The sequence below is a fragment of the Octodon degus genome, unplaced genomic scaffold, assembly GCF_000260255.1.
Source record: "Octodon degus isolate 3935 unplaced genomic scaffold, OctDeg1.0 scaffold00407, whole genome shotgun sequence".
In the NCBI taxonomy this organism is placed as follows: domain Eukaryota; kingdom Metazoa; phylum Chordata; class Mammalia; order Rodentia; family Octodontidae; genus Octodon; species Octodon degus.
Genome location: NW_004524983.1, coordinates 184,743 through 212,035, shown reverse-complemented (window position 1 = coordinate 212,035; position 27,293 = coordinate 184,743). Strand labels below are relative to the sequence as shown.

The 27,293-nt window shown below is 42.1% G+C and overlaps 1 protein-coding gene and 1 long non-coding RNA gene across 4 annotated transcripts; one reads left to right on the top strand and one right to left on the bottom strand.

Moving 5' to 3' along the window:
- The first annotated feature begins 181 nt into the window (after positions 1 to 181).
- LOC101574381 (mitochondrial inner membrane protein COX18) lies at positions 182 to 8,896 on the top strand. Of its 3 annotated transcripts, none has more exons than XM_004648420.2 (6): positions 182 to 520; positions 1,498 to 1,598; positions 2,850 to 3,013; positions 3,618 to 3,739; positions 5,907 to 6,014; positions 7,560 to 8,896. In XM_004648420.2, exons 1-6 carry the CDS (start codon positions 236 to 238, stop codon positions 7,731 to 7,733), a joined length of 954 nt encoding a protein of 317 aa, XP_004648477.1. In that variant the 5' UTR covers positions 182 to 235; the 3' UTR covers positions 7,734 to 8,896. The 3 variants fall into 3 exon arrangements, with proteins under 3 accessions (XP_004648477.1, XP_023564367.1, XP_023564368.1); XM_023708599.1 differs by having other exon boundaries at positions 431 to 520; positions 1,494 to 1,598; XM_023708600.1 differs by lacking the exon at positions 182 to 520 and adding an exon at positions 701 to 823 and having other exon boundaries at positions 1,494 to 1,598.
- Positions 5,025 to 24,414, bottom strand: LOC111814676. Its single transcript, XR_002819595.1, has 3 exons — positions 24,319 to 24,414; positions 15,551 to 15,565; positions 5,025 to 5,034 (listed from the first exon to the last, which is right to left on the bottom strand). It is a non-coding gene; the product is annotated as an uncharacterized LOC111814676 (long non-coding RNA).
- Between the last annotated feature and the right edge of the window lie 2,879 nt (positions 24,415 to 27,293).

Below are 27,293 nucleotides of genomic sequence, written 5' to 3'. Positions count from 1 at the left end.
GAGCTGCTGACGACCACACGGTAGGGCTGCGCTCTGCATGCTGCAGCTCTACAAGCAGAGGCTGGCCACGCCGCCGGGCACTTCCCAGGAGGCCAAGAGCCGCCAGGCCGCCGGTCTCTGCGTCATTGTCAGAGCGCCACACACGTCAGGGGCTCGACCGGGCGTCGGCGCGCACACGCTGAACACGCGAGCTGCGGACGCATGCGCGCAGCGGCCAGAGCGGCATCTCGCGGACATGGTGGTCCGCCTTCGCGGCCAGTGGCGCGGCCACCTGCTGGCCCTACGGCTCCGGGCCCGGCTCCCCGCGCTCCCGTTGGCGGCGGCCGCGAGCCCTGTGCTGACCCCAGGTGGCTGGTATGAGGCCCTGGCCATGTCGGCGCCGGTGCACGCCGTGGAGGAGGCGCTGCTGGGTGCGCACGCTGCTGGCCTGCCCTGGTGGGGCGCCATCGCGCTAGCCGCCGCCGGCCTGCGCGGTCTCACGCTGCCCCTGGCCGCCCAGCAGCGCCGCGTCCTGGCCCAGGTGAGCGCGCGAGGCAACGTGGAGATTTAACCAGACCCTACCGCGCAATGCAAGTAATAGCTAGCAGTTTACAAGCTGGTTTTGTTTTGGTTTGGTTTTTTGAGACAGGGCTCTCTGTGTAGCCCAGTCTGTCCTGGAACTCGTAGCAGTCCTCCTGCCTCAGCCACTGGACCACTGGAATGACGGGCGTGAATTAATATACCCTGCTATTCAGTGGGAGAGGGAGCTTTTTTATTTTTCTGTGGAGTGTAGCAATACTTTTCTTGCCTACTTTACTATATTCCAGTACTTTGGACAGCAAAGGTTAGTGATTTTAAAACTATGGACAGTAAAGGTTTTTGTTTTGTTTTTTTGTTTTTTTTTCAAGTGTAGGCTTTCAAAAAGTGGCATTCATGTTTTTGAGATCATTGTCATTTTTTAAAATGGAGGAATAAAAGAGGAATATAGCAGCATGAAGGCAGAGAGAATTAACACAGGGAAGGAAAAAATGAAGTTTACTTTTGGCTTGGTTGCCGTTAAGGTTTAATATAGGGTGTAATTGTGTTATTTTCTCCATTTACTATATATATATTGGGAAATTAGGGGAAGAACTGTGAAGCCCAGAGTCCAGTTTTCATTTAATACTCTGGAGAAGGTTGTATTACATATATCTATCTGAATCCTTCTGCCTCAGCCCAGTGCTGGGATCACACAAATGTGTCATCACATCCAGATTAGTTTCTTGACATGGTAAGCTACTTTTTTTTTTTTTTTTCTCCGAATGCCTTCAGGGCAGGTTTGGCTGGCTTGAGTTGTGGGGATGGAACCACAGCAACCTGAGCCTGACTGCTTTGTTAAAGCAGCCACTTAAAGAACTGAGCTAAGGGGCAGGCCCCCAGTAAGCTACATTTTTAAGTGAGTAGAGGAAATAGTAAAATTATGTGGTTGTGAGTAAAGATCCTTTATGTGCTTATAACAAATTACTTTTCTTTAGCTAGGTGGAAAATTTGCAACCAGAAATAGAAAAAAATGCCAAGCAACTTAACCAAGAAGTTGCAGTTTGTGCTCATCAGTTGGGATGGTCCAAAAGAGTTACCAGGTAAGTAAATTTATGTGTAAATGGAGACATTCTGTATATTGTAGATTTAGCAAGAAACTAGTTCCTTTATTTTTTGACTTCATGTCACTGAAGCATGATTTTTTCATAATAATATAAATTATTATTTATATTGGAATGAAAGGAAAGAAAAGGAACAGAAAAGCAAAAGTAAGAACTTGTTCCAGTTCTATTGTTTCTGTGTTATTGGGCGTGGAACCGCAGTTGCCAAAAGACATCCCCAGCCTTAGAGACTTAATTTTAAGACAGGATCTCATTAAGTTGAGACTACATCTAGCCATCTAGCTCAGTTGCCTAGGCTAGTCTTTTTTTTTTTTTTTTTTGAGATGAAGGTCTCAATTTGTAATGCATACTTGCCTTGAGCTGGTTATGTAGCCCGGGCTGGCCTCAAACTAATGGCAATTCTCCTGCCTCAACCTTCCAAATACTGGGATTAGCCCAGCAGTCTCAAACTTGACTATAGTTGTATTTGAGGGACTCTAACCCATTGAAGGAAAGACTTGTAATCCAGTGATGATGTTGGTAAATTAAGTGCTATAACAGCAGCTCTTGAGGGAGGTACATTTGAAGGCTTCCTGCCTGTTTGCAGTTCATCTTAAAGAACAAACAGTTCATTAGGTTGGGCACTTCCACTAGCATACTGATGTGGAAGGCTGATCTGTTGATCAAAATTCCCTCATGGGTCCAGAATGTGCAGGTGTCTGTAGAGAAGATGCAGGAAATAAACTGGGAAGAAGAGAGAGGCCACTAGTGTGTACTATCTTAATTCAATACACTTGAATTTGATTAAATTCAGCAAAATTGTGGGTGATGGCCCACTTGTCTTGTACAAAATGGTGATGTTACAGATATGACTGAACATTTGACCCTTGAAACTAAAGACAAGAAAGAAGTAATGGATGAGTACGCAGATTGAAAGGATTATGGTAAGGGAGTTAATTGGGAAGTGGAGACCCTTTTGATGGTCCAGAAGCATCCACACAGGACAGAAACACATTGCTACAAAAGGTAAATTAAAACACCTAGAGAAGAGTTTGGCTGGCGTGCAGAGATCAGAGTGCATTATGCTTTCAGTTAGTCTCTTTGACAGCAGTTGTGGTCACAGCGTAACGATGGTGATATGTCCCTCCCTAAAACCTGACTAGCCAGTATGGGTGTCTCCTTCGAGGATGAATGGCTGCTAGTTAAATGAAATTTTCTCATTGTTCTTTTTTCCCTCTTCCCTCAATCTAGGCTTACTTATCTAAAGAATATGAGGAGGCTTGTTTCAGAGCTGTATGTTCGGGATAACTGTCACCCTTTCAAAGCCACTGTGTTGGTCTGGATTCAACTTCCAATATGGATCTTCATGTCTGTTGCCCTCCGGAATTTGAGTACAGGGGCAACGCATTCAGAAAGTAATTATTGTAGCAGGCTACTTCTCCAAAGGGAGGTGTCCAGCATTATACTTCACGGAAGGAAAAAAAAAAAATCTATAGTTTCTTTCTTTCTTTGGTTTTGTTACATTGCAATACTGGGTATTGAACTTGGGACCTTGGTGCTTGCCAGGCAGTCACTTATACTGCTGAGCTATATCCCCCTGCTTTTTTTTGAGACAAGTTCTCACTATGTAACCCATGCTAGCGTTGAACTTGTGGCAGTCCCCCTGCCTCAGCCTCCTGAGTGCTGGAATTACAGGCATGAGCCATCATGGCTGTCTACACAGTTTTTATAACTGCAATCTTCCTTTGAAATTGTAGAATTTGTGTTTGCTTTGGCAGCACATATGCTTTAAAAGGACGTAGATTTTAAAATCATTGTAAACAGATCAGCTATTTTGGGATAACACTTTTGTATTTTCTTTGCAGGGATGGGTGGGTATCTACATGAATGAAAATAACCTGAATAAGACCATTGTAAATCTTCAGTGTGAGAGACCCCTTACATGAATTGCTTATGTTTTTTAATACTTGTGCTGTTTTTATGAATTCTGTTGTTTTATTTATGAAACTATTTCACCAGGTTTTTCTGCTCAGGAGCAGTTAGCCACGGGTGGAATTTTATGGTTTCCTGACCTCACTGCTTCGGATTCTACTTGGATTCTGCCCATCTCTGTAGGTGTTGTCAACTTACTGATAGTGGAGGTCAGTGGTTTGAAATGGAATTGCTTATGGGATTTGGGTTTGTTTGGTGCTCAGGATTAAACTCAGGACATCACAATTGCCAGGAAAACTGACCTAGTGAGCTATGTCCCCAGCCCTGTTTTTTGCTTTTGATTTATGTTACTGCTATTCTGACCTCAAATACACATATATTTCAGGTGGTGGAAATTACTTGAAAGTACAATTCAGACTCCTTAGATTGAGATCCCAGATTAGCCCTGACCTAGGCCAGTTCCATAAACACTGTGTCTCAGAATAATAATGAAAAGAAAAAAATAAAAGAGTGCCCTCATTTCCAGAAAAAATTCAGAATTTCTTTTAGCTCTAAAATTACATGATTTAAATGGGGTTTTCCCCAACCCCCCTTTCTGTGGATTGAACCCAGGGCCTTTGCATTGAGCTAAATCCTGAGCCCATTTCTAATATATTATTTTGAGAAAAGATCTGACCGACTTGCCAGATTGCCTAGGCTGGGCTAGAGTTTTTTAGCATCCCAGGGCATATACCACTGTGCCTATCTAATGTACTTAGTCTTACAGTTTGCTTTTGTAAAGATAGTAATTCGGATGCTTAATCCATCCAAGCTTTATTCCCATAATAGAGTTGTATTTTATGAATATATGTATTAGTCCGTGAATTTGTGGCTAGGAAACAGTTGTACTTGATTGCCATTTTTTTTCTAAGTGACCTTAGAAAAGTTATTGAATTTCTTTATAAATGCAGTAAAGAAATTTGTGCCTAGAATGTATCACTGCCTGTCCCCTGCTGTCTTGCTCAACAGTGTAGGGAGAGCAAATCTCTTCTTTTTTTTTTTTTTTTTTTTTTTTTTTGGTAGTACCCGAGATTGAACACAGGATCCTGCACTTGCCAAGCAAGTGCTTATTCTACTGAGCTATCTCCCTGCGTCTCTCTCCGCAAACCTCTATTTTCATAAGCACTGTTTTCAGACTGCATAAACTGCCCTGACCTAGAAGAAGTTTTAGAAATTTTTTATGTCAGTTGAAATTGCACAGACCTCATGTCTGCTGATCCTTTTTGGAGAATATATTCCATATTTTTGTTTGTGTGGACCTTATTTTTTCAATATGAAAATGATAAGATTCAAAGGTCTTAGATGAACGTGTCTCAAGGGGGTCTTCGCCATGGCCTGAGCATCTGCTACAGCCTAAACATGGATGGTGCTCTTGTTTGCTTCTGTGCTATCTCATGGCTGGTGACAGACAGTATGTGCCAGGCTCTTCTTTTTTTTTTTCTTTTCTTTGGTAATAGGAATCTAACTCAGGTCCTCACTCTTGCCACGCAGGTGCTGTACCACTAAGCTAAATCCCCAGCCATGCCAGCCAGATTTTGAAAGCAAGTCGAATATGTAAACTCATTTCATTCTTCGGGTAATCCTGTGAGTTGCAGGTATATAGGAACTTTTTTACTCCATTTTAAGGAAAGAAAAGTGGCACAAAATAGTAAGATTTGTATGAGGTCATATGGCCACTAACAGTGGAGGATGCTTTCTTACCCTCACTAGCTTGCCTCTGGAATCTTGATCTGAACAATTCATGAATTACAGATGCTTTTTCTTGACTTTGTACACCTAAGTACAAAGTAAATGGCAATCAAGTACAACTTTCCTATCCACAAATTCCTGGACTAATAAATTATATTCATAAAATACAACTCTAATACGGGAATAAAGCTGGATGGACTTAGCTGTACTCATGACACTGAGGCAGAAGGATCACTGTGAGTTTGATGCCAGCCTGGGGTATAGTGAGACCCTGTCTCAGAAAAACAAACAGAACACTGTAGAATTCAGTTGACTTTGAACACATAGTGTGGCCCAGGGTGGCCTTGAATTCACAGCAATCCTTCTACTTCAACCCCCCGAAGTATTGGGGGGAAGCTACATGCTAAAGATGAAAAACCAGTCATACAAATTTACCACAGTTTTTTTTGTTTGTTTGTTTGTCTGTCTATATTTTTGTATGCTGGGAATTGAACATAGAACTTTTGAGGATGGTAGGCAAATGCTCTACCACTGAATAATAGCTTAACTGGTCAAAAAAAATCAACTTTTATTGAAAAGCCTGTGTAATTTAGTATGCATTTTAATAATCATTACCTGTATGTGTATGTTTGTTTTCTACCTCTTCAGCTTTTTGCTCTACAAAGACTCAGCATGTCCCGTTTCCAGGTGTACGTCACTTATTTTGTGCGTGCCGTGTCAGTGCTGATGGTTCCCATCGCTGCAGCTGTGCCCTCAGTAAGTGATACTATGTGCTCCATGGCATGCGTTTAACCCTATCCTGAGCACAGATGGCCTGGCTTGTAGAGCTTCTTCTGAATACTGGATCCTTTACTCTTTCCATACTTCTGGGAGAACTAATCTGTCTCTAATACTAAGTAATACTTAATCTTGTAAAATACTATGACTATAGTATTTGACCCATTTGATTAATTGATACATTGAGCTTTGTTTTCCTGTGTCGCCTGAACTGAGGTACTTAGTACTAAAAAAAGAAAGCTTTTCAGCCCATATGCATTTATATAATTTAATCTCATAATAGTGCTGTGAGTTAGGTTCAATTGCCCGTGTTTATATGTAATGCGACTTTGGGCAGAAAAAGGAAAAGGAATGGTGGTGTTTGTAGTTACTGCAGTTTGTCATGTATTTCCTGCAGATACCTTAGAACTTATTTTGAAGGGAGGAGCTTAGATACATCTCCGTATTTACTAAGAACCAACAACATATTAAGCAGAATTTCATTGTTGCCGGGTATGGTCACACGTGCCTGTGATTCCAGCACTTGGGAGGCTGAGACAGGAGGATCACCATGATTTCCAGGCCAACATGGGTAACACAGTGAGTTTGAGGCCATCCTGAACTCTCAAACTCTTAGAGACACTGTCTCAACCAAAAAAAAAAAAAAAAGAGAGAGAGAGAGATTGTTAGTAGTTAAGGTTATGCCAGCAAGTGGAGAAGTACTTCATAGTGCTTGTTTTATAAAGCAGTGTGTTGTGAGCATTAAGCTGTCATTTGGATGTGATACTGTTTTTAATGCTGTTTAAAATAAGTGTCCTCATCTCTAAAATAAATACCATGATTCTGTGAGAATTAATGGCCTAATGTTAAAGTACCTTTTATGGTAATGTTATAAAATGCCCTGTTATGGTTTTGGTTTGTGTCTTGATGTCCCCCCAAAGCCTCATGCAGTTCTAGGTGGGACTCTTTTTAGAGATGGCTGAATCTACAATGTGTGATTGATTCATGGTTCAGTGTTAGGGTTAAGGGTGGGTTATTGCTGGGTCAGCCCACTGTTTGTACTGGCACCGTCCTAATCTCAGCAGTCTGGATAAGATAATAGGGGCAATAAAAGACTTATTTCCCCTTTTTGCTGTTGTTCATGGCAACAATGAACTGTTTTTTGCCATGTGCCACCCTTTTTTGGAGCCAACCAATTATGTACTGAAATCTTTACAGTGAGCCAGATGAACCTTTTAACTTCAGATTTTGAGAATTTTCTCACAGCAACAAGAGAAAAGTAATGAAGATACCATGTAAAGGTACAACAGTATAAATTTAGTGTATTTCTGGAGAGAAACAACTTCAATTACAACTGAAGAAATACAGATGATATAAGTAGATCCAGTGGTATTTTAGTGAAGAACTGAGTTCAAAATAACTAATCTAAAAACATGTCTAAATCCAGGCTTGTTCTCAGAATCCTGTCCTATCAGCTGTCTGTCCCTAGATTTTGATGTCCTTGAAGGAGAAACAGGCACTAACATTCATATCCTCTCCTTTCAGTCGCTCGCCTTCTACTGGTTGTGCTCCAGCCTCATGGGCCTCGTGCAGAACTTGTTGCTGTGTTCACCTCGATTTCGCCAACTTTGCCGAATACCATTGACCAAGTCACATTCAGCTACTCCTTACAAAGACCTCTTTGCTGCCTTTTATGCCAAATTCATATCAAGAAAATGACGTTTCACCATAATTTTGAAACAGTTGCAGATGTCACCATCACATTTATATATATATAGATTTAGAAATTATTTAATTTGCTTTTATTTTAAAATCAGACTATGAAGACTATGGGTTAAAATGTAAGCCTGATCTATTTGACAGTAATGAAAATCTTCTAAGTGGTAGAAATGTGGTATGTCTAACTGTAACAGAACCAATGTTCTATAATGGAACCGAGTGTTGACCCTGTTTAGAAAATTATAACTTGTTACAATTCCCAGAACTTTGGAGAATGAGAGCAGAAACTGAAGTCAAATTGTACTACTAAAAAGTGTCATTAAAGTTTTGTAAAGGAAGAGGATCCACTGAGGTGATTTTTAATATTTTGAATAGCATACGGAGGGTTGTGTATCTGTTTGAATATCTAATAAACATTTGGGTTTGGTTTTCTCTTCAGAAAACTCGTGCCTACACTGTTAAGGACCTTCATCAGCTGCCCTGAAGCTCTTCTGGGGACTCGTAGGCAGGAAACTTCATGGAGCACACATTGAGATTGACCCAGAATGTGACTAGAGAAAAGGCCTGAAGTCCATACATTGGAATAGTCCATGCACCCAGCTCCCTAAGTAAACATCATATCCCAGTGCAACTTTGAAGAATAGAAGAATTGCCCATTCCTGTTTCTGAATTTAAGAATTGGAATGCAGAGTACACTACGTATTGCTGGAACCTAAAGTAGAGACTTATGAGCATTGTTTATGGAGTCAAAGGAAAAAATGAAAATGTTAGCTGCCTACTGCAGAGGTGATTTTAACATGTTTGGAACAGGGTTGCAATTCATTTCAGTATGTCTCGATGCCTGTCAGCTCTAATTTCAGCTCAGTCACTCTTGCTGGCTTGAGCCATGGGTAGTGTGTGGTGAGTATCCCAGTGCTCATTCCACTTCTCCAGGAGCCTTTGATTGTAGAGAGGCATTGATTTAGCAGACCAGATGTCATCTATTACAGTTCCTCAAGAAAACCATTAAAATGGTGTAAAACATTTGTAATTCAACTAACTTGTGGTACAATTATAAATACCTGTTATATACCAGCAATAGGGTACTGATGTTAAAATTTGGAGAACTAGTTACTTATAAATACATGATTACTAATGAATACATAAGTATAAATTTCTTTTAATTTCTTGGGCTTTTTTTTTTTTTTTTTTAAATGTATTTGGTACAAACTCTCACTATACAGCTTGGACTCATAGTGATCCTTCTGTTTTCAGCTTCCCGAGTGCTGGGATTATAGGCATATGGTACCACACCCGGTCTCAGTGACAGGTGGTGCCAGGGATTGAATGCTCGTCCCTGCACTTGGCCTAAACAGGCGCTTAGTCCACTGAGCTGTCTTTCTGGCCCTTTATAAGTTTTAAATTGGTATGACTGGTACCCATATTTTGGCAGTAATTCAAATTTAACCCACTAGGTAGATTTGGTCCATTCGTAGACTTTATTAATTTTATTAGTAAAAAGACTGGTAAAATGATACATGTACTAGCAGTGGGTCAGACTCACCCAAAATTTATTTGAAAGGATTAAATGCTCTAGATACATGACAGGGACTTAATGTAGGAAAAATTGACAGGTAGTAGAGTTATGTGCCTGTTTAATTGAGAAACACAGTTCTTGTGGAAATATTTAGGAATAAATTTGACAAGCATTTAAGGAAATTGCTGGTTTTCATTGAGTTAGAATATGGACCAGTCTGAGGCACGCTGTCATCCCATCTCAGTGTTTTACAATAAAATAAAAACAGGTACACTTCTGTGACTTACGTTGTGTGATGTCTATGGATTCTTGATATGGTAGATTAACTAATGGTCAACTTGTAACACCCAGCTGAACTGTGTGAGGGTGGTGCAGGATATGGAAGGCCCTTCTGAGGGTTGTTGCCAGCAGCATAAAAAGAACTGACATCAAGCTATGCTTTTGATTCTCCTGGACACACTTGTCACGCTAGTTTTCCAGATATGAATTCAGCTGTACTCATTGGAGGAGCTCAGGTCTTTGCAGTCACTGAGGATGGCCACAGGTTCTCTTCTGGTCCTTGAGTGTCACTTCGTGGCTCCAGTGCCAATCCCTCAGCCTGCTGGCACAGATCCTTCATTTCACTGGTATAGACTCTAGCTTCCACCAACTTTTGGGCCTTCTCAGTGCAAATCCTTGAGAAAGACTTGCATGAGACATCGTTGTGGGCTCTAGACCTCCAGTGGGACTCATGTAGGGCACTGCTGTAAAATCCAAACCTTCAGCTGGATTCTTTGGGTCTCCAGTGCCTGGACAGATCCCCTGTACTCTTCTGCATTTCACTTTTTGGATGAATAGTATAAAGTAATCCTATAAATTAGGATTGTACGTCCTGTATGAAATTATTCCTTTGCCTTAACTACAACAGTTGGCCTAGTTGTGATCCATGTTCTTTGTTACTGGAGATTGAACCCAAGGCATTTACCCTGGTCCATTAAGTTGTCCAGACTGGGATTAAACTCAGTGCTCCTGCCTCAGCCTCAAAGAGTGGTGAGGCTACATATATGCATCACTACACCCATCCAGTTACAAAGTTTTTAATACAAAGAATAAATATACAGAGATAGAGTTTAGATTGCCGTATTTCTGTAGCTTGAGAACTTAGGTGGAATGCAGGAGGTGAGACTGGATTCTTTTCCTGATTTCCCAGTACTGGCCTCAGTGAGGCATCTGCTTTCCAATCACAGTGAAGAAATTGAAGTTTTCATCAGTCTTAATTATTTGTGGATTTCTTATTTGTAAACATGCTGTTTGCTGAAAATCATGTCTCTGATACCAGTATTTCACAAGGCTTTCAGGGTCATTCATGTTCAAAAATTTGAGTCATATGAATCATGAATGTGGTAGAATTTGAAGGACATTTTTCAGACCATTATAGCTGAAAAATGTTCAGACAGTTGATTTAGGAACATTTCTGTTTCTTTGTGTTTTGCCAGTGGTTTTGCTAAAGTGAACTTCATCTGAACTTCCAGAGTACTTATTGTGCTTGAGCCAAAAAAGACTGAAGTAGGTAAGGAAAACGGATGTACGAGTTACCCACAAGTTACATGCTGTTGGGAGAGTTCATTGTTAGTGAATCGATAACACTGGTCTGTTGACAAAAATATGACATGTTCCAGACTGGGGTAATAGCTTGACAGTCTAAGCACCAGCATGACACGTGCAGGGACCCAGATTCTCTCTGGTACCACATGAAATGCAGGCCCAGGAATCCCAGGCACATTGTGCAAGCCCCAAAACCAGGTGTGGTGTCACTCACCTGTTATCCTGATGCTGGGGAGGCTGAGACAGGAGGCTTACTACAAGTCAACTGTGCAGCAAGACCCTATATCAAATATATAATTAATTGGGCCGGCCAAATAGTTCAGTGGATTAAAGCGCCTGCTTAGGCAGACGCGGAGGCCAGGTTCAATCCCTTTCATGCTGTGCTGGCCCCATCCCTGGGGTAGGCTGAGATAGTGATTGAGACTGGACATGGTGGTGCGTGCCTATAATTCCAGTTCATTGGGAGGCTGAACACAGGTTGATCACTACAAGTCCAATCTATGTAATGAGACCCTGTAGACCCTTACTAAAATACCAAAAAATACAAAAAAAAAAAAAAAAAAAAAAATCATAATTAATTAAAAATTTATTTCAAAAAACACATGTACTCCTGGAGCAATGACTCAGAGTTGATCTTTACAGGAGTGTGTACAGCGTAACTAGCAGAAGATGCTTAGTTGTCCAGGAATAGTTTTAGTTACACTTCCTGTTACTTCTATTTCTAAGAAAAAGCTGGTCACTGTCATGCATATTGCAAGAACCAGTCACAACTAAAAAGCCAGTCTGCCTTCTACTTCCTGCTTGCTTATCCAATATAAACCATCGACCACAAGAAATGAGGACCTGATATTCTGGAAAAGATCCTGAGCAGTTGATGTAGATAAATCAGCCTCCAAATCCTGGGCATCATTTCAGCATTTCTGCTTGCTATTGCGTTACTACAGTACATCCCCGATTTGCAGGCATTCAAGTTGCAAACTCATAGATATGCCATTCATAGATGTGAACAAGGGCCAGGGATAGAGCTCCAGCACAGTGCCTGCCTAGCAAGCCTGAGGTCTTGAGTTTGATTTCTGGTTCCAAAAAAAACAAAAATGGATTTTGTCCGTAGATGCGAACAGATTACAGAAGTAGCTTACTGTGTGCTACTGTGTGCCTATTGTACAGTGCTACAGTGTACAGTGCCCAGGAAGAAAAGCAGTGGCAATGTGGAGGGGACCAATAGGAAATGCAAAGCAGTAACCATGGAAACAAAAGTTAAAATAATTGAGTGACTGGACAGAGGCAAAAAGATGGCAGATGTTGCTCATTCTTACAACATGAATCATTTAACCATTGGCACAATTCTAAAGAATAAGAACAGGATCATGGAATGTGTAAAATCTGCTGTGCCAATGAGCTCAATAATATCCAAAAAACATTGCTATGACGATAGAGGACATAGACACTTCTGTGTGGATCCAGGATCAGCATTAGCATTAAGTCCCAATCAGCTTAATGCTTATTCAAGGAATAACTAAAAGCCTGTTCAAAGACTATAAGAAAAAAATGGGATGGACAGAGTACATCTTTTACTGCCCACTGTGGATGGTTTAACAGAATCTAGATCCAACCTTGATAGCATAAAAGTAGATGGTGAAGCTTCAAGCACAGACACTGTAGCTGTCCAAGAATTTCCAGCAGCACTTAGAGAAATTATGGGTGAAAGTGTTTATTTATTCCAGCAAGTTTTTAACATTGATGAGCTAGGACTGTACTGGAAGAGGATACCAGGACAGTTACATCAGTGAAGAGGGACAATGATGCCAAGCATCAAAGAAGCAAAAGGCACCCTTACTCTGGTGGCAGTGCTTCCAGTGATAACGAAAATAAAGCCCCTCTTGTTTTCCCATTCAGAACCCAAGCACTGTCAAGAACACGGACAAGGGCTCTCTCCCTGTTTTGCGGGGGAGTAACTCCAAAGCCTGCATTATCCCGGCCACTTTGCAGGACTGGTTTTTCCATCACTTTGTCCCAGAAATAGAGAAATCTTTGGTTGTTTGTGTCTTGAGACAGAGAACTGCTGTATAGCCCAGGATGCCCTTCAACTCATGGAACTTTTACCTCAGCCTCCCAAATGTTGGGATTATAGGCCTGCACCACCACACCTGCCTCAAGAAATCTTTTTTGAAGAAAGATTATCACATTCAACATTTTTTTGTTGTTTAATAGTGTACCACGTTACACAACTCATGGATGACTTTGGTTTTTGGATATAGGGCCTCACTATGCAGTTCAGGCTGTCCTTGAACTTACTGTATAGCACAGCCTTCCCTCAAACACAGTGATCTTCCTGCCCCAGCCTCCAAGTGCTGGGATCACAGGAGTGCACTACCACATCCAGCTTCATGGATAATTTTCATTCCAACCTCAAAGTACTTCATCTGTCACTGAATACTATGGCACTTGTCCAGCCTATGGACAAAGGTTCCATCGCAACTTTCAATAAGTCAACTTTCAATTAGTCAAGAATGAAGGCAACTGATGGAATAGAAACAACCTTGCAACAATTTTGGCAGGATCTACAAGGCCATATGAAACATCAGCTTGGCTTGGCATGAGGCTTCCACTTACAGCATTAATGGGGTTTGGAAGAACCTTTGCCCAGCTTGCTCATGATGTTCATGGACTTGAGATGGCTGAGGAGTCCAGAAAGGTCTCCCACAGCTTAGTGACCCCTAGTGAAAAGCCAGAGCCAGATCTGCAGGACAACTGCTCTGAGCTCCTCACTTCCAAGCATGAGGATCTGACTAATGAGGACCAGAGGGAATTAAGCCCCACAAGCAGGCAAAGAGAGCTGAGAGGGGTTGGCCAAATAGCTCAGTGGATTAAAGCACCTGCAAGCAGGCACGGGGCGTGCCGTGCTGGCCCCACCCCTGGAGCGAACTGAGATAGCAATTGAAACTGGGCGAGGTGATGCGCACCTGTAATCTGAGCACTTGGGAGGCTGTAAACAGGAGAATCACTACAAGTCCGATCTAGTAGTGAGACCCTGAACACACTAGACCCTTCCCTAAAAAATACAAAAGAGAAAAAAAAAGCTGAGAGGAAAACAGCTGAAGAACCAAAGAGATTCCCAACACCAGAAACAGCAAGGGAGTCTTTCTTACTTGAAGAGACAGTGTTAGTTTTTGAGGCACAGATCCCCCAGTGTAGCATGATACCCAGAGTTACAGCAGCTGTTCAGGATGCTAGAGGAGAAGAAAAGGAGCCACTACTTAGGAGGAGAAGAAAAAGGCCACTACTCAGACATCCTTGGATCATTTTTTCAAGAATGGAAACAGAGCACCTGCTTAGGCAGACGCAGGGACTGGGGTCCAATCCCCTGGCCTGCTGTACCAGCCCAACCCTGGGACACACTGAGACAGCAATTGAGACTGGGCATGGTAGTGTGTCCCTGTAATCCCAGAACTTCAGAGGATGTAAAGAGGAGGATCACTAAGAGTCCAATCTATGCAATGAGACCCTGTACAACTGGAGACAGAATTGAATCCATTGAAAAGCCAGTTTCATCAGCATCAGGTCTGGCAATTCCAACTTACTCTCCATCCCCTATCGCTGATGATGCTCAGTCCCAGATGGTCAATAGTCACCCACCTGCCTGCTCCTCCTGTCAGAAACTCCATATCAGCCCTGCCACATGTCCCCTGACATACCTGCTGTTGTACTGCACCTCTATCTCTTTTTTGATACTGGGAATAGAATTCAGGACATTGCACTTGCCAGGAAGGCATTTGTGCCCCTGAGCTATGTCCTTGGCACCACACCACAACCTTAAGGTAACTATAAAAGTAAAAATAGTTTACTTACAGCATTTGTTGTGTGTTGGTTTTTATATGCCTAACATTGTATATTTGTGTCAAAAGTGTATAACACTCACTTTGTTAGACTTACAAATGAATCTCACATATCTTCTCCCAGAACAGAACTCCTTCATAAGTCAGGAACTCACTATACCATGAATAAAGAGGATTGATCATACAGGTACTTGATTTACAATAAGGCTGCATCCCAATAATGGCATTGTAAGTTGAAAATAGCATAAATTAAAAATGACTTTAACAGCTGAGCATGGTGGTGCTCACCTGGAATCCCAGTACTCTGGGGGCAAAGGCAGGAAGATTGCAAATTCATACCCAGCCTGGCGGTTTGGTGACTTAGTGAGACCCTACACCAAACTGTAAATAAAGAGCTCGGGAAGTAGCTTAGAGCAGAGGCCCTGAGTTCAATCCCTACTACAGCAGAAAAACAACAGAACATTGGGTAGCCTCCAGCACCGCCAGGGCCAGACTGTGGGGCAGCAAGCCAGACTGTACCTGTGTGTGTCAGAACTAGTTGCTGAGAAGGAGAAAACCCCACTGTGGCCAGAGATGAGAGAGGAAAAATACTTGTAGTTTTTCCATTTTCAGGTGTTCTCTTTTCAATTAAGTGAACCTACTGCGATGTACATACATACTTAATATTTTACCTTGTTTGCCACTATTCCCTTTGATTTCAAAATGTGTATTTCTATTTTTTCCCCCCAAATCAGCCTGGGCAAGAGGTACCTGCCTGTAATCCCAAAACTCTGGAGGCTGAGGCAGGAGTACTACCACCAGTTCAAGTCCCTCCTGGGATACATAATGAGTTCAAGGCCAGCCTCAACTATATAACAAGGCCCTGTGTCTATATAAATAACCAATTTTTGAAAAATCTAAATGTGTAGGCTTTCTGGTATAAGTGCCTCCCTGGGAAGCACAAGGTCTTGAATTCAATCCCAGAAAAATTTAAATATATAGGGCCAGGGAGATAGCTCAGCAGTCTATGTGCCTGCCTAGTAAGCACAAGGACCCAGGTTTGATCTCTGGTACTGCATGCCGTGCTGGGAGTTGGAGCTGTGTATTGAGGTCCTCTACCAAATAAATAAATGAATAAAAGATTTTTAAATTTCAAATCTATATTTTACATAACTTGTTATTGCTTATTTATGTATGTATTTATTTAGTTTGAGGCAAGATCTCACTATGTAGGTCAGCCTGGCCTTGAACTTGCTCATGGAACCCAGGCTGGCCTCAAACTCACAGGAATCCTGCTGGAATCACAGGTGTGTGCCACCACACACAGCTGATGTCATTTTAAAACCTTCAGTTATATTTCCAGTATTGGATGTTGACTTCCAGGCCTCACCCTGAGCTCATAATTTTTTATTTTGAAATAGGATCTCACTAAGTTGCAAGTTCTCCAGCCTGGGTTTGACCTTCCGATCCTCCTACCTCAGCCTCCCAGTTTACTGGGATTACAGGCTGCATCACCACACCTAGCTGAAATTGCTTTTCAAACATATGCAGTAAATTTGAGAGTACAAGACCCTTCTAGATCCCAAAGTAATGGGAGAAGGTAGAAGGGGAAGGGATGTGGCTGGAATTTTGAGATATTCCCATGTGTAATGAAAACTGGTTATCACAAATCTTGGTGAACCAATCACTTTGCTTCAGGGCGTATATATTCCCATCATATCCTCCACGTAGATTTTATCAAGCAGCAATGCTGAGCAAGCACAGAGCCCCCCGGGCCTGCAAAGCTCTGGAAAGCAGTGTCGTCTTCCAGGTGTGGACAGAGCTTGTGTTGTCCCTCACCCAACCCTTAACGGGTTTATTTTCCCTGTGGGCCTAGTTTTGTCTCTGGTTTGGATCCCTGCTTTTATGATTGCTTGTCATTACAGGAATCAAGAGAGACTTAGAGTCAGCAATGAGCAGTGTGTCTTAGGATGCCTGTAGAGCAGTACTGGAAGTGCCTGGGAGGCAGAGCTGGCATCCGGAATTGACTACATCACTGGGCCATCCAGACAACCCTGCAGTCAGTATGTTAGGGACTGGGGAGACAAGGGTCACAAAAACGAAGGAAGCCCGGTTCAGGTGCACACCTGCAACCCCAGCACTGGAGGCCAAGGCAGTAGGACTGTAGTTTCCAACCCAGCCTGGATAACTGAATGACTTAGATTGAGAGATCCTATCTCAAAATTTAAATGAATGAGTGAATGAAATAAAGCTAAGCGCTGGAATGTAGCTCTGTAGGGAGGCCCTAGGCTCAATCCCTGAGTACTAGGGGGAACAAAATAAGAGCTCAACAGCTAGAGAGCACAAACCCAGCATCCCAGGTGAGAAGCAATGGTTCTTGAAGACATCAAAGAAAAATTACAGTTTGTGTGAAAAAAAAAAAAAAAGAATTCAGATGCAGAGCTCAGTAACTTCTTTATTTTCCCCCCTATATTTAGGACAGGGTCTACATAGAACAGACTCCTAGTGATTCTCCTGTTTTCAGCCTCCCAAGTGCTGGGATTACAGGCGCACGCCACCATGCCCAGTCTCCATTGCCGTCTCAGCACGCCCCGAGTGTGGGGCCGGCAAGGCAAGGCACTGCACACCAGGAATCGAATCCCGGCCGCTGAACTCTGCCTAAGCAGGCTCTTTACTCTGCTGAACTATCAGGCTGACCCTTAACTCCTGTATTTTGTGACAATTCTCAAGTTATACTTAGGTCTTCATCTTTCCTCCTGTGAGGATTACAGCAATCACAATTTTCCTTTTTTGTGTTCTTCTTCCTTTTTTTCCTTCCTTTCTTTTTGAATGTTTCTTTGAAATTGCCCCAATATCAAGTGAAATCCTAAAAATAGTGGAAATGTAAATACAAAAAAAAATTACAGAATGTAGTTTACTTTTCCTCCTGTAGTTTACTTTGGAATCTTGGACATGAAATTTGAAACCAAGAATTTATATTTATATTAAATATTTAAAGTTTTATTTAAATATGTAAATCAATGAGGTAGCATTATAATTATAACACATTGTTATATCATTATTATAATTATAACATTGTTATGTGTATAAGCTGGTTTTAGAGGGACTTACATGATTTGAAAGTTATATGAATCTATAGAATATTTTCCATTTGAACCTTACTTTAACATTGTAATAATTGATTACTTTCCTGTTGTTATCTATTGTATTTTCTTTTTCTGTATTTCACAATCATTTCACCTTATGTTGGAATTTTTTGTAGTATTAAAATCATAGATAATTTTATTTATGAAAAAGTTCCTTTAGGAAGGTTAGTACAATGGCCTACAACCTATAATTGTAGGATTTGGGGCAGCTGAGGCAAGAGAATTGACAGTTTGAACCCAGCCTGGACAACTTAGCAACTTAGCAAGAACTTGTTTCAAAATAATAAAAAGACTGGGAACGTAACTTAGTGCAAAGCCCTTGGGTTCAATCCCATTCTCAAAAAAAAATTGCTAGAATTTTGCCCTGAATTTATATGGAGTATTTGTGATCATGTAGGATACAAAGGTAGCATGTATTGGGTCTTCCGCTTGACTGGCAATGTCAGAAATTGTTGACCTGAGTCCCCTACAACTCAACATAACAGCATGGCTTAACTTCTTATACTTGGTTTTTATACTTTTCTGCTGGATGGCTAAGACCAAGATAAAGCAAGACCTATGCAACAAGAGTTGTAGCTTTTGGGTTTGATAAGGTCAGTCAAATCCCCTCAGGATTTATCCTGAGATCCTGTACTTCAGATTGTAGATCCTTGATAACTATTGAGAAAATGAGAAACTGAGATTGGGGCCCTCTGATGCTGGCAGGGGACCCTGCGATCTGTAACCATCGGGATAACAAAACAAGATAAACTTGGAGTCAAGTGGACAGGAAACCTTAAGTGTCAAGAAACTTAAAAGTTCATAGTTTCAAAAAAGCCAGGCAAGTTTTAAAATTCTGAAAGATCTGATTTGGCAAATTTAAAAAATAATTGCTCAATATATGAGTTTATTAGTTTAATTTACAAAGGTTTCTTTTTGTACATGTAGTCCACCTTAGGAAATGTGGCTTATCTTCATGTCAGTCTGTTGGCTTTATAGAAGGCCAAGAAATATGTGATTGGGTAGTGAGATTTCCTTTTAGAATCTGAATTTGAAGACAAAATATTCTGTTTTATTTGACCTTTAAAATGTGATACACATTTTTCTCTATTTTTTTACATGTTTATAATGAGACGAAAAATAACTTATACTATAAATACAATTGGCATCAAGTTCTTTATGTTCACCTCTGCTTTTAAAATACTAAAACCTTGTTTGTAGATACTAAACTCTCATGTAGATGTAGTTTACTAATAAAAATTATCGCAAGAAAATAGTTCATTGGAGGATATAAGCTGTAAAAATACTAACTGGAAAAAGAACAATTTTTTATATACACATTTATTTTATGTTATTTTTTTATTTTTTCCATAATTTTGAGGAACAAATAGCAATGAGACAGTTTCAAACCAAATTGGTAGGACAGTTTCAATAGTTAACACATTGCATACTCTCTTCCTAGTGGTTATTTGCTGTACAAGATGCAGAAATGAATCCTATTTAAAAAAACTATTACAACAAATCCCTCTATTCATTAAGAGAATGTAACTATATATCTATCCTAACCATTTTGAATACACAGATACAAAATGGACATTCATCTGTATCTTCTTTTTTTGTTTAGTTCTGTCATTTGAATATTATAGGTGTGTTAACTCAGCAAAATATTCTAAAAGAGTCCAGTAGTCCATAATAGTATTGGGTCTTCCTCTTGACTGGCAGTGTCAGAAATTGTTGACCTGAGTCCCCTACAGCTCAACATAACAGCATGGCTTTACTTCTTATACTTTGTTTTTATACTTTTCTGCTGGATGGTTAAGACCAAGATAAAGCAAGACCTATGCAACAAGAGTTGTAGCTTTTGGATCTGATAAGGTCAGTGAAATCCCCTCAGGATTTATCCTGAGATCCTGTACCTCAGATTGTAGAGCCTTTGTCAGTGTCAGCCATGTGGATGAGTCTTGGCCATTGCTTGGCCAATGTGCTCTCTGTGAAAGCCTGAGAGAGTGTTTTCTCTCCATGTGACTCTCCTGAGGCACACTCTACATCATCGATCACTTTCCTCTTTGACCCCATAATCTCCTTGATCAGAAAATTTGGGACACAATTGAGTTCCATGATGTTACAGTACAAGTTCTCATATGTCCTGAGTCTTAATTGACCTTGGAAGGCTAGGGCCAAAATATTGGATTTCCTTGCAGTCCTCCTTTTCATCTAATTTTGGGCTGCATTTTTAATCTTTTGTCCATTAGAAGTCAGTAGACCTCTTTCTTGATAAATCATCCCATGTACATGAACATTGGCAAATGCATATCTACTGTCCGTATAGATATTAATCTTTATGTTTTGACCCAGACGCAATGCCTGGGTTAGGGCTATCAATTCAGCCTTTTGTGCAGAAGTACCAGAGTCCAATTGTTGGGACTATAACTCTTGATCTTGAGTGACCACAGCCACCCCTGCCACCTGCTTTCCTTCATGAATGTAACTACTTCCATCTGTGAAGAGGGCCAGTTCAGCATCAGGCAAGGGGATGTCAGTCAGGTCTTCTCGAAGCCCCATGATTTTTTCGATGGTGGAGAGGCAGTTGTGGAGTGGCAGGGTGGGGTCATTATCCAGCAGAAGAGTTGTTGGATTTAGAGTGGTAGCTTCTTTAAATTGGACTGAGGTAGGGTCCAACAGAAGCGCTTGGTAGTGGATGATATGGGCATTGGTCATCCACTTATCAGGAGGTGTTTTTATTAAGGTCTCTAATGCATGAGGTGAGACCACCCTAATGAGCTGTCCCAAAGTTAACTTTTTTCCATCTTGTACTAGTAGGGCCACAGCAGCAATCATTCGAAGGCATGCAGGCCATCCAGAAGCCACGGGGTCCAGTCTCTTGGACAAATAGGCGATGGGCCGATCCCAAGGGCCTAATTTCTGGGTGAGGACCCCTTTTGTAATGCCCCTCTTTTTATCTACAAACAGGGTAAATGGCTTTTGTAGGGCTGGCAATGCTAAGGCAGGCGCCTCAATCAGAGCATTTTTAAGGTTAGTAAAGGCAGTGTCTTGTTTTGGTTCCCACTCAAGGGGGTCTTGAGTAGTTCCAGTCAAAGTCTCATATAAGGGTTGTGCCACATCTGTAAAATGGATGATCCAAAGGCGGCAATATCCCACAGCCCCTAAAAATTTTCGCACCTGCTGCTTGTTGGCAGGGGTGGGAATCTGCAGAATAGCACAAACCCGAGATGGTGAGAGGGTGCGTTTTCCCTCGTGAATCTGATAATCTAAGTAAGTAACCTGTTTACGGCACAGTTGGGCCTTTTTGGCTGAAACCTGGTATCCAAGATCTGAGAGAGCTTTTAGTAAGGCTTGAGTGCCCGAGACACAGGACTCATATTTCTCCGTAGCCAATAGAAGGTCATCAATGTATTGGAGCAACGTCAGTCCTGGATGATCCTTCCAAAAGGGGAGGAGGTCTCAGGACAAAGCCTCACCAAAGAGTGTGGCGGCGTTTTTGAAATCCTGAGGAAGTCGAGTCTAAGTCGAGTCTCTAAGTTCTGAGACTCCCGAAAAGGGGTCTGTCCATTCAAAGGCAAATAAGGGTTGACTCACCAGGGCGATCGGTAAGGTGAAGAAGGCATCTTTTAAGTCCAATACCATGTACCAGATGTGATGAGGTGGCAGAAGGCTCAGGAGGGTGTAGGGATTGGGCACCGTTGGATGTAAGGTGACCACCCTTTTGTTTACCTCTTGTAAGTCCTGGACCGGTTGGTAATCCTGGGTCCCTGGTTTTTGTACTGGAAGCAAGGGGGTATTCCAAGGAGAAATACATGATTTTAAAATGCCCTGTTGTTTGAATCACAAGATGTGGGTAGCAATTCCCTTGCGCGCTGCCAGGCTAATTGGGTATTATTTTAACTTCATCGGAGTGGCATCTGGAATTAACTCTATCACCAAGGGAGCTTGATTTTTGGCCAACCCAGGGGGGTTATGTTCTGCCCATACTTCTGGGATTTGTTGAGTCCAAATGTATAGCAATTCATCTCTTTCTGTCTAATCAAATCTCTGTTCCTCAGGTCCTAAAACTTCTTGAAATAAGATGTGGCTTTCTCCTACCAGGAACTGGGCCATCACCTTAATGACTGGATTCTCGATAGTTACAGTAGGCATTTTGGTCTCAAAACTCAATTATGCTCTTAATTTATGTAGAAGATCTCTACCCAGGAGTGGGTCTGGACAGTCGGGCGCCCAAAGAAAGGTGTGACTCATTAGGGGCTGTCCAGGTTGCCCCATTGACACCCTAAGCTGTTTTATTATTTTAGTTTGTCCAGTGGCCCCTAGGACCTTTATTGAAGTTCCTGTGGGAGTTTCAATTGGCTGAGTCAAAACGGAGTGAGTTGCTCCGGAGTCTACCAGGAAGTCTATGGGTTGCCCCCCAATGGTTAAAGTTAGCCTGGGCTCAGGGGGGGCTCGTGAGCCCTGACTTCCCTAATGTTGATTAAGGAGGGCTTTTGCATCTTTTTCCAGTTTAGTCTTTAATTTAGGACAGTCCTTGACCCAGTGTCCATTTTCCTTACAATAAGCACATTGATCTTTTTTAAGAGGAAATTGTTTTTTCCTTTTATTGGTTGGCCCATTCCCGGTGGCCAGACATTCAAGAATCTTAGTAAGTCTCTTTTCGTTTTTATCTTCCTTGGATTCACACTGATCAAAAACCTTTTGAGCTATCTCCGAGAGCTGACTAAGGGGTGCTCCCTCAAAACCCTCTATTTTTTGCAATTTTCGTTTTATGTCAGGGGTTGACTGTGCCACGAACGCAATATTTATGGCTTGTGCATTTTCGAGTGCCTCCGGATCTATTGGAGTATAGATACGGTAGGCTTTTAGGAGTCTTTCCAAATCAGCATCAGGGGACTCAGTAGCCAGTTGTCTTACCTGTGATACCTTGGATAGGTTGGTGGGCTTCCGGGCTGTTGCCTTAAGGGCTCCCAGAAGAAGCTGGCGATACTTGTTGAGAGCCTCCTTACCTCTATTAGTATTTGGATCCCAGTCTGGGCACCGCAAGGGGAAGATGGCTTCTTGGCGATCAGGATCAGGGGTGGGATTTCCATCTGGGCCCATGACAGCCCGATGGGCTGCTCTGCGGATGCGGTCTCTTTTTTCTGCAGTAAAAAGGGTCTGAAGGAGTTGTTGACAATCATCCTAGGTGGGGCGATGGGTATAACAGATATGTTCCAGAAGGCTAATGAGGCCTTGTGGGTCTTTGGAAAAGGGTGGGTTCTGATTTTTTCAGTTATATAAATCAGAAGTGGTAAAGGGGACATATATCATCGTGGGGGCTTGATCTGGCCCCAAAAAGGTTTCATGGAGAGGGTATAAGGGAAGTGGGTGAGGAGAGGGAGTGGATGAATCCGGCGATGGGTGTCAGCGGCTCCGGGTACGGCATGGACTAGGAGGTGCCGAGATAGCTTGGGGCTGGGAGGGAGGTGGAGGAGAAGGAGCCTGATGTGGGAGAGGAGGTGAAGGGGGTTGGGGCGGGGCCTGAGGAGGAAGGGGGTTCCTATAGGGAGGAGGAAGGTCGTCCTGAGGCGGGGATTCTACGACTTGGGGCTTTGGGGGGAATGAGAAGGTCTTAAGGGAGCAAGGACAGAGGGCTTCTGAAGCGACTTCCTGAGCCATGATGGGGGATCATAAATCAAATCAATCCAGACCTGAATGTAGATGACCTGGTCCCGGTGCCCGGGCTTGCGTAAAATGACCTGTTGAACAGCCTGGGCCAAAGGGAAGTCAAAAGATCCCTTGGGGGGCCAGAAGCCCCCTGATGAGATCGGCCATTCTAATTCACAAAGAGTATGGGGTTTTCCTGGGTAAACTGAGGCTCCATATCTCTTTGCTCAATCTTGGAAGGTGGAAAAATGATTCAGGATAAGAGACAAGGGGGAGGATGACAAAGCAGATTGTCCCATCTTCACAGGTCCAAACACGTAACAAGATCCAACAAAGACTGCGAACGAAAAGGACAGCGGATGGGGAAACTCACTTACGATGTGGCAGCGGCTGAGAGTCTGAAAATCTGTCAATCCAAAAGGTTGCATTAAGAGACCAGACAAAACATAGGCATACACACTGTTTATCCAAATTTTATAGGAAATATCTTAAAAGCCCGAATAAGATTACTTAAGTATTTTATAATAAAAGCCTTAAGTTTTAATTTATTTCTTATCCTATTAAATGAAACTTAGGTGATAAAGGTCGAATTTTTTTATACTTAAATGTTTTGGTCCCATAAGTGTGCTGCTTTTGGAGAAAGCTCCTTCTGGTGTCACCCAGAAGTCGGTTCTCTTCACTGTGTCTCAGGTTTAGCCTCCCAAAGGAGACTTGCCCAGAACACTAAGCCAGGACATGGCTTTTATGTGTGTTCTCCTGGACGAGCATAATCTCTTTGTCTCATCTGACCCAGAGACGGGGTATGTGTCCTTTCTAGAATGGCTTTTCTGTCTTCGGCATTGACAAATGCTCATTTTCTAAGGGCTTTACTTAGCTGGAACAGAGTTTTTAACTTTTACATGCCTTTAAAAGGGAAAGTGCAAAGAGATAAGAAAATCAGGAACAAAGTCAAAGCAAGGAAACTGAAACAGATCAGGCCCGACATTCCCTCTAGCATATAGAGGGGGATCAGAACCAGTCCATCCCAGTGAAACCTGTCCTCCAAGTCTTTAAGAACAGTTGCCGGCCTAATGTCATTTAACTGGTAAAAGGAGTCCCATTTTTATATAGGCATGTAGGTTTTTAAAGTTTAAGCTGGCTAAAGTTTTATTTTACAGAAGTTTACATAAAATCCAATAAGAATCTCAGTAATTTTACCCTCTAGTGCTTTTGTCTAAAATTTAATAATCAGTTCAAATATAGCATATACAAATATAAAACAGTCATAAAATGTCCCATTAAAGAAATATCATGACCTTATAACAATGTTATGTCTTAGCTTAAATTTATCAACATTTTGACCAATATTTTAATAACGAATTTATCTGGCTGACAGGTTCTAAGAAAAACAGATAAACATAAATAGACCAATCAAAATCAAAGAAAGAAAAACAAACTAGTTAGACAGACAACAGACAGACAGCACAACTAGACTTAACCAGATGGTTCCAACTGGGTCTAAATCCTGTATGAAAGTGTGTGCCCCTAATTAGATTAAATCTATTGGAGGACTTGGTAAAGGTGAAAATAATTCACTTCATACAAGAGGCAGACTAGTCTAATGGGCCTAAATAAAACTTGTATGAAAGGAATGTGTATGCCCCCTATGCAGGAGGACTTGGTAAAGGTAGGGGTATCAAGGAAACCTTTATACAAGAGAAACTAGCCTGCATTAGAGAGAGAGGGTTGAGCAGATGTTGCTAGCCCCCTACAGTTAGAACCTGTAGGAGTAGGGAAGGCATAAATCTCAAAGAGAGATAAAGGAAGAGGTCGCATACATGTGGCTAGCCCCCTACGGTTGGAATCTGTAGGGGTAGGGGGTAGGGGCAAAAGAATCTCACCTAAAGAGACCCCGGAGGTCACGGAAACCTCTACATATGACCGAAGTCCATAATCTCGAAAGGCAACTAATTGACAAAAGGGACACCTAGGTCCGTTTGCCTCACTGAAAACAGAGCTCTGCGGTGAAAGGGACACCTAGGTCCGTTCACCTCCAATTGAGATCTCCCAAAATCTGACTTGGAGGGCGTCCCACTCCAAGGACTTGGAGATCGGAGTCTGCGAGTCAACACCATAACCAAAACCAATTTGAGTACTCACCATGAAACCATTAAGAAACCACCAAGAAACCATTAAGAAACCAAGAAAACAGAACGAAAGCAAAGAGGCAAAGTGAAAGGAGAGGTTGACGTGGCTACTGTAGTTCTTTAAAATCAGTAAAGCCAAATCAAAACCAATAATTCATATTTGAGTTTAAGCCGGCATAACAAAATTTAGGTCAGAATTTACTTACCGAGTCAAAAAGAAAAGGCCTTTAGGGATCCCGGACGAGCCCCCAAACGTTGTAGCTCAAAAATCAGATGATAACGAGGCAAGTCTAAAAGTTAAAAGAAGCGTTTTATTTTAGCTGGTACCCAGTGGCGGTCTCTATGCAAGGTGCAAAGAGGCATGCCGGGCATTGACAAGGGGTGAGTATTTAAGCTTGAAAACCGCAAAAACAGGGAAGAGGTGGAGAAGAAGAAGTGGCAGGGTCATTAGTTTATTGGGTGGGGTGCTAGAATCAGCAATCATAGGGTACAGCGAGTCATTAGTTTATGGGGTGGTTCTGTTGGGTGGAGGTGCTGAATTGGCAGTCACGAATACATCAAGTGGGCCCATTGGGCGGGGGTGCTGAAATCATGCAGAGTTCTGCTGGACAAGATAAGGTTTGGGGAACAGATATCATAAGACTTGAGTCACAGGGGTGAGGAATTGGAGGAATTGGGAAATTGGAGGAGGAATTGGGAGGGGTCGGCACATACAGAACAGGAACTTGGCGAGGTTAGAAGGGCAACAAAATGGAGTCAATTTTAACAGGGTACAGCAACTGTGAGGACTTTGAGTTCAGTCTCCCACCTCAAAACAAACAAAAAAATCCCCCAGAAAACACTATTTTTCTTCTGCTCCTGCTTCTGTTTCTTTATCCACATTTAATAAAACTTTGCTACTGTTAAAAATACATATTTTCCAGGCTAGTGAGATAGCTCTGTGGACTAAAGCGCTTGCTTAGGCAAGCTAAGCGCAGGGACCGTGATCCACTCCTCACTACCACATGCCACACCAGCTCTGCGGGCTGAGTTAGCCAGAGTGTAGTAATCCCAGGCTGTAATCCCAGTGCTGGGGAGGCTGAAAGCAGGAGGATCATTGTGAGTATGAGCTGTGTAGTGAGACTCTGCAATAAACAAAAGAACTGTATCTTTTCCTAGAGCATAAGAAGTTGTTTTGTTGTTGTTGTTTCTGTGATACTGGGGATTGAACTCAGGAGGGACCTTGCGCTTGCCAGCAGGTGTTTAAGCCACTGAGCAATAAAATGTTCTTAACGTGAAGTATTTTCTAAACAATAAGTTTCAATGTTGTATAATCTGTCTGCATTTCTTCTACAGGAAGAATGGGGAAAAAAGAATGAAGGAAGGAAAAACAATCAGCTGCTAGAATAACAAAAGACAAAACAAACTGAAATGCACAAATCAAACTGGCCCTCAGGGGAGGGCTCCAGAGCCACCAGCGAATGTCATGGGGTGACTCAAAGACTTGCCTCAGATCATCCATGGAGCACAATCTGAAATCAAAAATAAGCCAGCATGGGATATTGCCTACAAGCCCAGGGACACCAAGGCAGCAGGGCTGTAGATTTGAGGCATACTTAGCTAGACAAGGGTCTAAAACATGAAAAAGGGCTGATAATCAACCCCAGCACTTGGTTGACTGACCTCATCAGATTCAACCCCAGCACTTGGGAGGTTGAGACAGGATTACTGTGAGTTCAAGGTCAGCCTGAACTGCACAGAGA

What these genes read in the sequence shown, in the direction of transcription:
- LOC101574381 (XM_004648420.2), top strand. Translation starts at nt 236, where the DNA reads ATGGTGGTCCGCCTTCGCGGCCAGTGGCGCGGCCACCTGCTGGCCCTA. An exon ending in AGGGGCAACGCATTCAGAAA is followed by an intron (nt 3,014 to 3,617) that starts GTAATTATTGTA and finishes CTATTTCACCAG; the next exon opens with GTTTTTCTGCTCAGGAGCAG. An exon ending in TCGCTGCAGCTGTGCCCTCA is followed by an intron (nt 6,015 to 7,559) that starts GTAAGTGATACT and finishes CTCTCCTTTCAG; the next exon opens with TCGCTCGCCTTCTACTGGTT.